The 13,242-nt window shown below is 42.6% G+C and overlaps 1 protein-coding gene across 7 annotated transcripts in view; it reads right to left on the bottom strand.

Moving 5' to 3' along the window:
• SLC8A1 (solute carrier family 8 member A1) overlaps window positions 1-13,242 on the bottom strand; it is a 351,818-nt gene that overhangs the window by 51,814 nt on the left and 286,762 nt on the right. For all 7 annotated transcript variants that reach the window (XM_036334760.1, XM_036334759.1, XM_036334755.1 and 4 more), the window contains 2 exons: window positions 9,845-9,975; window positions 5,591-5,690 (listed from right to left, as the gene is read on the bottom strand). In XM_036334760.1, the coding sequence (XP_036190653.1) occupies window positions 5,591-5,690; window positions 9,845-9,975 (231 nt within the window). The remainder of the gene's footprint in view (window positions 1-5,590; window positions 5,691-9,844; window positions 9,976-13,242) is intronic.

The following is a 13,242-nucleotide window of genomic DNA, read 5'->3' as shown; positions in this document are numbered from 1 at the left end:
CAGGGGCACTGACCTCTTTTCCCTTAGATTGTCAAATAAGAAAATGGCAGCAATAGCCTTTTGGTGTGAATGAATCAAAATTATACCTACTTTTTTTTGTCATATTGGCAAAAATACATTTTTCATGTGCTGCAGAATTTTAGTAATTAGTTTACTAGTATGTGTGCCATGAATAGAAAAACACTGAAATCACTGCCCAGAGGGACTCTGAACGAGGCTTCAGGAGACTAAAATACTGAAGTAAAAACCTGCCTATTTCATGCTGCAACTCAGTTATTCAAGTGAATAAAGTAGCATGCCATATAAGGTGCGTGTATGTGCATGTCTCCATTTGCATGTGTCTAGCATATCTATGTGTGTGTCTGTGTGCACACATGTTTGTGTGTTTGCACACAAACATGCATGTCTGTGTATGTAGGAATCTTTATAGTCACAAAGGAAACAGGGCAGAATGAAAACCCCCAATCTCTAACCCCCTCCCCACCACGCTCTGTTCTATAGTCACACGGAGGCCCTGTCAAACCTGACCCAGCAGGATTATTCTTGTAATTGCTTAAATGGGATTTTCCTACGACCCAAGGTTGACACATGAAATGATGAGTGTCTCCTCAGTAATGACGTTCTCCTCACACTGGAATGAATCCCGGGCTGATTCGGACCCTGCACTGCCCATTGACCAGTGTTACTTTTTGAGCAAGTTACATTGATTTTCTGAATCTCCATTTTCTTAGATATAAAGCCACATGTCTAACACTATAAAGCTAAACAGACAAGCAATGTCTTTAGTCTTTTAGAAATTTTAGTAATTAAATTGATTTGACTTCATTTACACACCAGGTAGTTATATTTTATTTTAGGATCTTCAGTATGATTTGCCTCACAACGACCAAGTGTGGTCTCCAAAAGTATAGACAGCCTTTGTGATTGATGAATCCTTACAGCACCCCATGAGCGAGGAGCAGTGGCCACTCTCTGCTGAGGGAACTGAGATTTAGAGGTGAAGTAAGCTGCCCAGAGTCACCCAGAGGGTTTCTGGAGGTCTGGGCCACAAGCCCACATCTGCCTCTAAAGCCAGGCTTGCCATGGCCCTCCCGCTCACCTCACCGCAGCGCAAGGCTGTGGTGAAGCACAGCAATGCGGTAGTTGTGGGATTGGCATCTGGTTCTCTTTCCCCAGCTGATGTTTGCCCTTCTCCTGGACACCCCAGTGCTCCCTTGGATCCTAGCTGGTTCGTAATTTCTTAAAGCCAACCCTCCATTCTGTCCTGGCAGAGGCACTGGGGAAATTCACACTGGACGTGCAGTGCATGCTGGCTTTGCTTAGACATCCATCTCTCTGCCGACACATTGTCAGCGAAGCTGGTGGAGGTGCTGGGCTGCCTTGAAAGTTTCTGACAGCCAGGCAACTGCGGCAGCCACGGCTCCTGGTAACTCCAGCAGGAAACGATGGGAGGACCACTGGGCCCTGACTGCTTAATCCCTACCTAATCTCTGGAGTCTCATAAATCCTTTCAGTCTTCAAATATTGAACAGTAAGAACTTGGTTCACAGACACATGATGGTCATAGGAGGCCCAGCAACTGAGCTATGAAATTCAGGGAAAGAAGGGGATTAAAAAGACTGCCAGGGGTCTACCTTGAAACTAGTTTAAATATAATCAGTGAGAAACAGAGGCAAACTCCTGCTTACACAATTATTATTTTTGTTTAGCAAGATATATAGACTTAATTTTGCACAGAAAATTGCATAGGGAAACGCTCTCAGTAGAGCCACTGCAAAGCAATTACATATTTTTAATAAGGCAAATCTTTCTGATTCGCAACTATTTAGCCATGAAATCTTAAATCCAATCAAAGTCTGTTTTTAATAAATGCTGCTTTACCAATTTTATTGTCCACTTAACAGCCTAAGAAAATTAACATTCTTTAGATGCTTAATTTTAATCTTAAAGACAAACACTGAGCTTTCTAACTGCCATTCAGGTAATTCAGTGCCCGTAAAATACGGGTTTGCTTTCCGGATATTCGGTCTCAAAAATTGTAAATCAGGTCAATGTACCCTGAAACCTGCAAATTTCTAAGCAATTTTGTCTTACTCCCCAGCAGTCATTTAAGAGCATAAAAACCCAATATGATGCATAAGAATACTTGAGAGGTTTTGCATTTCATTCATTAACATTTCTTCAAAGTGTTATAGGATTCCAGGGCAGGAGAAATGGGGAAACTGAGACAGGAATGTTAGAACAAGGCCAAACAGTGTGAGCAATTTGCAGCCAGCTTGTAACTAACCAGCCATTATCTCCTCCAGCCAAGGACAGGAGAGCAAAAAAAAAAACTTCCCTAATGAGAGAATGCAGAAAGGGAGAAGGTAAGGGGGAAGGAAAAAGGACAGTTTTACTCCCTAAGCAGAGAAGCCAGCAGTATCAAGGCTTGGCATGACAGAGTTGCCGGGGCTTCTCATAAATTCTGGGAAGTCTACAACAAACTAAAAAAAGAGGGAGGAGGGAATCTTGAGAATCAATCTGTATCAAATTATGCAGCAAAGGAATTTTTAAACATATAGACAGGAGGGTATATAACCCCTCAGACCCCCACCCAACCTGATCTTCAGACTAGCTGATAGCCCGTCTGCGCTTCATAATCCAGATGTATAGGTTTGCTTTGCCTTTTCAATAAAGGTGCATACTTTAATAGCTTTAATAAATTGGCTTTTCCCAATACAGTCAGTCTCTCATATAAATTTATTTACATGAGAAGACAAGGATCGAGGTTGGGGACAGGCCTCTCTCATTGGCTGTTCGGTAACACCCGGTGAGAGGTGCCTATGACAAAAGGAGCTGGGCAGAAGTTAGTCCCATCTAGGAAATGGCACCAGGAGAGGTGACAAGACTAGTGTCATTCAATGAGACAGAGGTGGGAACACTTTTCTCACTTTGAAAGTTCTCTCTCTTAAGGGCAGTGGGCAGCACATTGGACTAGTAGTTAGTGGATCTGGGCTCTGAGTTATGTTGCAAAGCAGTACTGCCTAGCTGAGGCTCAGATTCCTCCTCTAGAGGTAAGAATACTCTTAACACCTCTTTCGTGGGATTTTGAGAGGACTTGATTCAACCTAATATCTAAAAATGTTTGCAAGCCCAAACCTTCCCCTTTTCAAATATGAAAGTATAGCATCATTATGGTTGTTTCTGTGTATACCTACTCTGCCCAGGATCAGATACACAACTTTGGCCAGGTTTGCAGCTCAATCTTTCACTGTTTAAATCAACCCTTTCCCATTGCCATAGAGGGGTCATAAAACGTTTACCCTGGTCCCCGAGAGTTACAAAAAATGTGTGAATGAACCAACACAAAACCACTCCATGACTAGAAAAACAAATCTGGTGTTGATGTGTCTATTACAGTGTCTTCCTGGTCACTGTCCAATGCAGCTCATACACATACTTCCTGTCTCTCTCCATAGCCTTATTGTTGTCATGAACAATATCCTACATGACATACATATTTTACTTATTTGCTGTATGAATGTAAGCTCCATTAGGGCAGGGGTGTTTGCCTGTTTCATTGCTGTCATATCCCTCACACCAAGAACAACGATTAACATATAGAAAAACAAATGGATCATGTCCAGCCCATGACCATTAAACAGATGCTCCTATAGCTTCAGTCAAAGGAAACCTGGAAACTACTAGTAATGGTGCATTAAGTCTTAGGTTGCTTTTGATATTTCAAATCTGATGTGTCAAAGTCCACAATAAAATAATTGGGTTATTTTTTTACATCTTCTACCATTGGCCTCACCAACAGTTTCTTATGCAAGTTGTCTTTGTCCTTTTGGTTTTTCTCTCTGTGAAGAGAGAGTACAGTTCATGCCTCAGATACTAATCTTAGATTTATAGAAAACATAAGCCATCATGAGGGAGTGCCATAGATGGCACCTGGGTGTCCCACCCAAATTCCTATGCTGAAACCTTCTTCCCAACATGACAGTATTTGGAGGTAAAGTTTTTCGAGATGGGCAAATCCCTCACGAATGGGATTAATGCCCTTGTAAAAGAGATTCAAGAGCTTCCTCACCCCTTTCCCCCTGTGCAGACACATACAGAAGATAGTTATTTATGAACTAGAAAGAGGGTTCTCACCAGACACCAGCACTGCCAGTACCTTGATCTTGGGCTTTCCAGCCTCTAAAACTGTGAGAAATAAATGCCTGTTGTTTAAAAGCCACCCAGTCTATGGTATTTTGTTATTGCAGCCCAAATGCCAAGGAGGTTCCCCTTTCACCTATCAGAGTTTACACGTAAATTCCAAATCTACTCTCCTAAGCAATTACTCACCATTTAATATTCGTAAGTCTCCATTGTATACTCAATCGCAAGAAACCACAGTGTGATTATAAACAGAACTAATCATAAACAGGCACAAAAATCTTTACCACCCCCTGTGCCCACAGCACTTGGGAGATCTGTCAAGTGGTTCTGTGGCAGCTTGGGAAGAGGTGGCTGTGTTAGAAGTCATAGCCCAACTGCTGGGAATGCGGTTTCCATATTTTACAGTTTGGGAATTACTAGTTAGAAAACTCCAGCTTTGTTCATGAGCTGGAACAGTAGAAGCTGAGCCTGCAGGGATCTCTAAAGAGAAAAAATCCAGTGGAGCTGGAGCAGAAGAACTGGAAAAAAAAAAAAAAGTCCCACTGAACTGCTGCTTTCAGAGTATGTGAGAGGGACTGTGCTCTGTCTTTATATGAGCACACACGACAAGGCATGACAACCCAGGAAAGGGACACTTCTTTCTATGTTTAAGTCCCTCAGGTCTCTGGCTCCTTGAGTTTGCAAAACAATTCATTTTGTAGGGTTTTCCTAAATAAAACTCTGCACTTCGCTTATATAGGAAGAAGAGAATGTGATTCTATTTGCACGTCTAGTGCCGGTGCAGACACTTATTGGTGAGGCGTGATTGGAGGACTGTAAAATGACCCAGACGGTGGTGGGGAAGTGAGGACATCTAAGCCTGGCCCGCCTAGGAGCTTGCTGTTTCCTTTGTGACCTTCAGTTGACCACTTCCGCTTTCCAGACAAAGCTTGGTGATTGGCTACCCGAGAGACCCAAAAGGCTCTACATGTATCAGGTCTATTTCCAGGGAGAAGGGAGCAACGTAGATGAAGAAGACTGTCACGTTTGAGGACATTTGCTTCACCTAGAAAGTCTAAATTAGTCCCCCAAATGTGCATATATGCTACCAGTACATTCATTTCCCTTTCAATTTTCATCACGGAAGTTCTTTGGTACTTTGACGTAGACCGGTGGTCACAGTAGAGCAGGGGTCCTCAAACTTTTTAAACAGGGGGCTAGTTCACTGTCCCTCAGACCATTGGAGGGCCAGACTATAGTTAAAAAACAAAACAAAAAAACTATGAACAAATTCCTATGCACACTGCACATATCTTATTTTGAAGTAAAAAAAAACAAAACGGGAACAAATACAATATTTGTATTTGCATATGGCCCGCGGGCCGTAGTTTGAGGACCCTTGCAGTAGAGAAAGAAAGCGCAGTTTGGTCGTTAGAATTTATAACATGCAGAGAGAGGCACTCACCGGCACTGACAGTGATCGCTTCAATGAACTGCTCTCTCCAGCTGTTCGTCCCGACCACCAGGGCGAGGTTTGTCTTCTTAATAAGCTTGTCCACGGTGCTCTAGAAAGGTTGAAAAGGATAAGATAATAACTGCTGGGTTAGTTAAGGCCTTGGAAAAGCTAAGACCTTGATGATTTTGAAACCCCAGAGTTATATAAAGGGTAGCAGATGTTAGGCTCAGAACAACAGCATTGACATCAAACACTGTTATGATTATGCAAACAGGCATAGTCCTTACTTGGAAACATGCTGAAAGGGAAACTTGTTCTTCATAGCGAATACAAGCCTCCTTCACCGCCTAAGTGGCCAATGAGGAATGGTCTCGACGCTCAAAAGAGCAGACGTTGCAAAAGCCCACCCCTCTCCCCCTAAATGCTTTATGAACTTGTTTCTCGACTGGCTTTATCTATAGTGTGCTGTCTGCAGCTGAATTCACATATGTCCTGCTCAGCAGTTACATATCTGTGAATACCGGAATTGGCAGGTGGATTATAAGCCTAGAAACTGTTCTTGTACTTTTGTTTATCAATACATTGCAGCCAGACAGCAGAACCTCCAAATTGCTGCTGTAGGATCATCCATACAAGGATTTTTCTCTGGCTCCTGATTTTGTCAGCCTGGTGGCTGTCAGAGAACTCACTCTCATTCTTCTCCTATTGCAAACATGTCGAGAAGAGGTCAATGCATAGAGTTTAGGGCACATCGCTATTTACCTTGAATCCTCCCTGCTTTACTAACACTGAACCTCTTATTTTTCTTTCCACCTTTTGAAGCACTTGGTTTTCACAATTAGCACTTTGTAGTTAATTGTCCCTTAATGTAACAAGAGGAAGCAGCCAAGCATTTGCAAAAATACTAAGTAAGCAGATGCACCCAAAGCACTACCACATCACAGCCACTACAGGGAGCAGGGTCATGTCCAGGACACGAGGCTGCTCTTTCAGAGGGACCACCACCTAGACTAGACTACCCCCACACCCTTACTGCCAGAGCATCCTCGAATTCCCACTAATTGCAAAGAGGCTGAAACATGTATTATTTGTCTTGGGTCAAACTCTGCACACATTTAATGAAGTGTACCTGAATTGACTACGGTTTGAGAGAGAGAGCACGTTATCAGCTAAATGGGGGTAAAAAAAAAAAGCTATTTGATCTAGAGACCAAAGCTAAATCAGAATGTCAAGTGTGTTAGTTCAACAAGAATCTTTTGAACTGACTTGAAATACTGCGATAACATGAGAGGGCCCATCTCCAACTGGCCCACTCTGGGTTGCCAACACCATTCTTGGCTAGCTTGTTTGTCCTTAGGTGGTGACCTTTCGGCCTCAGGCCTTGTATCTAGAACTGCTAGTGCTCCAGAGAGTAGCTATAGCCATCACTGCTCTTGGCCACCACAACTTAAGTGTGTGGCAAGCATCTGGCTTTTCTCTCAGCTCAGCCGCATCTCATCAAGCACTCTGAGTGTCTTGGTTGATGCCAATTCAGACTTCTGTGTAGAATGAAACAAGAAATGATCTTGATTTTTCCTAAATGTAATGGAAACTGGGGGCATATCTCACCAGAGAATTTCATGTTTATCACCTGGAGATAAACAGTTGAACAGATAAACTGGTCTAACAGTTGAATGCAGACTTGCCTCAAGAAATATCTCTAAAGAACTAAGTTTTAGAATAAACTTAAAATTTATAAATATGTAATACTCCGGATAGATTATAAACTTTTAGTTCATGTTAACCCTGGGGGACTATGGGATAGCTTGGGTTCTTCCTAGGACTTAATTTGAATATGTGTCCTCCTTTGACCCATGGGAGGAGACTGAAGGAATAAGATGAACCTGAAGCTCATTCACTTGAACTTGGGGTAATGCCATCTATGCTTACCTGGAGATTTCCTATATGTCAGTGACGTACCCTTCACTGCCTTGTAAGCGACTGCTATAACCTCACCTTCAGCAATAGGTCTTAGGAAAGTCAAGCCCTCAGTCACAAGTAAAGAAGAACCCAGTGGGACATTGTAAGGTATCACCTGGATGTGGGACTTTAAGCAGTTCTGAGACATTTAAACAAGTTCTTTAAAATAGCCATGGTCTAGAAAAATAAATTTCTTAAGGGGATAATATAATATCAAAATTGATACTTGAGGGCACTTGAGAAAAATGCCCCCAAGTTACCCTTTACTGATAACAGTAACTGTACTGATGAACTCTGAGGAGACAGGAGGAAGGAAATAGTCTATGGAAACTATTCTAGGAAGATAAGTGCCCCAAACAACTAGGTAATGTAAACAGATTTGGAGGACTCTTAAATGCTCAGATCAATAGGGTGGTTACCAGGGAGAGCTTTGGACTCAAGAAAGCATTGCTCTCTGAAAGACTGCCCTACTGTACCCAACCCAACCTAACACTTCCTACAGGAAGGCACTGTGATTGCTCTTCCTTGTCCTGGTACATGGAAGGGGAAGGTTGGGGGTTGTGTGGTATAAGGGAGCGAACACACAGTTCTCCATCAGTGGCCGGGGAGGGATGGGAGACAAGAAATGCCAAGCCAGAGAGTCTCTGCTGCAGCAAGTGGCACAGACACTCTGATGCCACCTAAAAGAAGGTGCATGAGGAAGAGTGAGGTTGGACACATCTGGACAGTCTGGTCCATGGAATTAGATGGTCTGAAATATCTGTACTCTGGACTTACAGGGAGCTTGTGTGCACCAGTCATGTTCCAGACCAAACAACAGGTGAGCTCTGATAGTAAAGGTCTGCCTAGAAAGCACTGATCTTGGAATTGGCCCCTACTTGCTCTTTCTAGGGGAATGAGTAAAAGCAAAGTTAAGAGATGTTTCATTTACTTGAAGGGGAAAGTTTAAATGCATTTTTATCTTTTACAAATTCCACTTTAATTGCAAAAGCATTTTTACTCTCCACTTGTCTTCTCTAAGCCACCTCAATTTGTGAACTAAATAACAACAACAACAAACAACAACAAAAAAATTAATGGGCCCCGCTAAAGGAAAAGAGGCCACGACGACAACGAATCCAGATAAAACACGGAGGCTTCTATGTTGGTGGCCTGAGTCTCCCCTCATTCTGATTTCCCAACAGGAGCAGGGTCTGCTTTAGAAAAACAAGTGGAGCCCGGCTGGCATGGCTCAGTGGTTGACAGTCGACCTATGAACAAGAAGGTCATGGTTTGATTCCCAGGCAGGGCACATGCGCAGGTTGCAGGCTTGATCCCCAGTAGAGGGCATGCAGGAGGCAGCTGATCAATGATTCCCTCTTATCATTGATGTCTCGCTCTCTCTCTCTGTTGCTCTTTGAAATCAATAAAAAAAAAAAAGAAAGAAAGAAAGAAAGAAAAACAAGTGGATAAAATACTGCTGTGCTCTGGATTTGCAGTTCTGGAAAGCCAGAGAAAGGCTGCTCCTTTTCATGCTCTCCTCATCCCCCCACAGAACTAAGTGTGGCTCTGCTAGAGTCTTCTCAGATGTTAGGGTGTTGTGAGTGAGCCAGGATGGGAGGTGGACTAAGGACAGAGGGAGTAGCTAAGAATGGATAGGAACTTGCGCCTCAAAGTCCTAAGCTCACCCTAAGGCCTATTTGTTTAACTTCCGCAAAATAATTGTTATCATCTAGAGCCGTGGTCGGCAAACTGCGGCTCGCGAGCCACATGCGGCTCTTTGGCCACTTGAGTGTGGCTCTTCCTAAGCCTTAGGAGTACCCTAGTTAATAGCAATGTACCTACCTATATAGTTTTAAGTTTAAAAAATTTGGCTCTCAAAAGAAATTTCAATCGTTGAACTGTTGATATTTGGCTCTGTTGACTAATGAACAAAAGCCACCTAGATTTCGGTGTGATTGCTTTTCTTCTAGTAGATTTATTAGATTTTTCAAATAGGCCTTGGTTTCCTCCACACATAACACTCTCCTGGAATCCACTTTTGCTTCTTTCCTTGCTACTTTCGCAGACGAAGCCCTCCCTTTGGGCCACCTCTGACCCTTTGACAGATGCCACCCACGGAGCCCTGGTTCTGATGCTGTTTGGTTCCTGGGAACTCTTGATTCCCTAATAACTGTCTAATTCCACTTCTACTGTGAAGGTCTCGCAGTTAGTGAGCAAGTTCCTGAAATTAAATCTGCCTCTCTTTCCAGGTGGATCTGACATATGAAGCTTTGATCCCAGGATGGCCCTAGCCTCCTTGGTGGGCGGTGTGGGTGAGCATACCTTGAATTCATAGGATTCCTCGATGATCACTTCCAGCTTGGTGTGTTCTCCCAGGATGGGGCGCCCCATTTCTGCAATGCGCCTCTCCTCTTCCTCTTTGCTGGTTAGCGGCTGCTTGTCGTCACATTCCTCTGTGAAAGGCAAGGGCAAGAAAGTGTGAGCAATGTGCTCAATTTTATTTGGAATTCCCTGGATCAGGAAACGGAGAAGGAAGGAAGCCCTAATGACCTACTAAAATTCCCTGGTGAGACCATAAGTCTGGAGGGGAGTATTAGACAGATGCTAAGTATGTCAGGCAGCCTACCATTATGACAGCAAGAGATTATAAAGTCCCGCAACCTAAGCACACGTGGAAGTGCAGACCAGGAAAAACAACTATGGGGACACATCACAGACAAACTCTGTCTGCATGTCGTCTACGTTGTGGGAATCGCTCTGCTGTCCCCTGTGACACTGGCTCATCTGGCTGTTTATGCACATTCCTTTATCACATGACCAAAAGGAAACATAATTACTAGTAAAAGAGTGAGAGTGACTCAGGGGTAAAGGAATCTGGCCTCTTTCTCTCCACTTTCTAGAAGCAACAGAAATGCCCCACGGCCAAAGAGATGATGGAAGGGAAATTCTGACAGCCTCTCATTTGCCAAGAACCCCTGTTGCAAATTAAGAAGCAAAACATCCATCCCATGTTTCAGTAAGATGCTTGCTTCAGGGCTTCCTTTCTTTGGTGCAAAGCTGAAATGTGCTAGGAAGACCTTGACCATGTTAATCTTAAAGTAAACAGGAGGGTAAAGGTGATACCTTTGGGGAGTTAAAACTACTCACCACGTCAGCATGATTATTTCCAGAACCACCATGTAGTTTACACCCCAGGGAGACTAGGGGGTGCTGAGAAAATGTTACTGGACTGGAGAGTCCATTAATGAGGGGAAGCTCACAGTTGGCTCCTCTCTGCTTGAAGGTCATTAGGATAAATCCCAGACCGAAAAGGCCATGCACATGTGAAGGTCAAACACTCTTCCTATACTCACCAGCCCCTTTATCCTCGAGGCCCAGGATGCTGCAGCAAGGCAGGCCACTTCCCCTCACAGTCTAGTTGAATAACCCTCATCTCCAAGGAAGCAGTATCAGTGGAATAGAAAGACTTCAGCCCTGATGCGCTCGTTTTTAGAACTATCCAGGCACACTGCCTGTGGTAGGAGTCTGTTGACTGAGGGACTTCTAACCCAGGCTCCCTGCCTTTTGCATTTAGGCATCAGCTTCTGCAGAAGTTCATACCTTCCATTCCCTCCAAAGATACATGGCTTCCCTCTGCTGAGGGAGCCTCCTGTGATGGTTCTATGTGATGCTCTAGCAAATGTTGCAACAACTGGTTCCTAGGCCAGTCATTCACTGCTAGGGCACAGAGCAGATGGGCTAGAGGCACCGCTAGCATTTTATATACACCACCAGTAAAAACCAACGGAAGCCCAAAGCAGAGTGTGGCATATCAATGAATTCTTTAGTATGCATTCAGTAGAGTCTTCCTAAAAGGCTATTTCAGAATCTGCTTTCCTATCCCCAGTGATTACACGGCCCTGAAGATATGGGATAAAGACTAAAAAGAAGTGATTTGGGATGGGCCAGAAACTGCTGCTGAATGTTAGCAGATGCAAAGGAGAGGTGCAGGGGGATTAATTTTAACTGTAATAGTGGTCATCTTTTTAAAAGTAGGCTTGGGAAGTTATGACCCAAGAGAAGACAAAGGGTTCTGATTGGCATCCCTAAGATTTGTCCTTGAAATTATGTGTGTGTAGTCGAGGGGGTGGGCTGAAGTATGTGATGTCCAATTTACTCAGTGTATAAATCAAACATGTTTTGATTTTTACTGCATCTGATCCTTGAACACAGGATAATGTGGTTGGTAGTTTTCATAACAGCAGGTTATATTAATATCTTTGTTCAAAACCTTGGCTGAACATGCATGCCTTGAAGACTTACATCAAGTTAGAATTATTTTTTTCAGAAGAACTACTAGAACTTGGATTTTTATTTGAATTGCAAAGCTATTGGGGAATAGTATTTATTATTCCTCTCCCTTTTCTGCAGTTCACTCATAAATGGTAAGTTGCTTTTAATGGGATTCAAGGTGATTTTAATGGGATTCAAGTAACAGAGAAATTACAAAAGAAGAGTGATTTGAAGGCATTGTTTGATGCTGCATTTCACAAAGCGAAATGATTTGGAGTGTGGTATTGAATAAATGGACATGGTAGGAAATGAAATTGAATCACACAGTGAGTGAAAAGGTTATTCCCTTTTTAATCATTTTTCAGTCCTTCTGATCAAGAAGAAATGCTTAGTTTGGTGCTGCTGGTCTGTAACTAGTTTCTGACATTTGGGTTTCTACCATTGAAGAAAGAGAAAACAGTCCTCAGGCAAAGAGCATTTGACTGTATTTAGTTAGAATTTAATAACTTTTTTTCATTCTTAACTTCTCTTTACCTTATTTTCTACTAATGAAAAATGATGCTAGCTTTCCATTTGTGTTAGTGACAATTTTGTTTTAAAAACAAATCTAGTGAAGCACAAACAGGAGGCAATTTCAGAATATTACATTAAGTAAATGAAAGTATAGTTGGTATGTTATAAAGGCAAATATTATAAAGGAGGTAAGAGAATAAGCAAAATTTAGGAAACACTCTCTGAATGGATTCATACCAACCTATAGGAAAGCAAAGAAGCTTGTTTCTGTTACTTCCTACTCTTGCTCCAAGCCTGACTTGAATTTAATGCCACACTTTAAAACTATTGTCTACCCATCTGGAAAAGCTTCCCCATTTCCACCCAGCTAAACCCAACTTAATCTTTCAAAACTCCGCCTCCTCTTGCATGAAATATCCCGATTGACCTATTTAGGAATGACCATTCCAACTTTATAGTAATTTCATTATATTTGTTGTGTACACTGAGCACAAATCTTGCTAATATTTAAATTTTTTTTTTTGGTTATCTTTATATACAAATACCCAGCATGTAAACTTAGCGAGATAGAATGTCTCCTTGCTCTTCAAACTGTGATCACAACCACCATTACAATGTATAAAATGTAGTAGGTATTCAATAAATATTTGCTGTGAGACCCTCCAACTCACTGTTAGATAAGGCCTCTTATTTGTTCTTTGTATGTAAAGATGATTTGTTCGTTTAACAAATGTTATTGGGCTTCTACAATATGTGAGCACACTGAAGCCTCCTTCCCCATTTCCCAGGAACCTGTGGTCTAGTGGGAATCGAGGCATGTGGGTGGGGTAACTTCTAGTAGTGCAAGGTAAGGGCTGAGGGACCAGGTGGAGAAGCAGCTCACTCTGTCTGAAGGCGTCGGGGAAGGCTTCAGGACAGGGGAGGTATTTGAAATT

The sequence above is a fragment of the Myotis myotis genome, unplaced genomic scaffold (assembly GCF_014108235.1).
Source record: "Myotis myotis isolate mMyoMyo1 unplaced genomic scaffold, mMyoMyo1.p scaffold_m19_p_14, whole genome shotgun sequence".
NCBI classification, from domain to species: Eukaryota; Metazoa; Chordata; class Mammalia; order Chiroptera; family Vespertilionidae; genus Myotis; species Myotis myotis.
The sequence above is the reverse complement of the archived record's forward strand: the minus strand, read 5'-3'. Positions and strand labels throughout refer to the sequence as shown.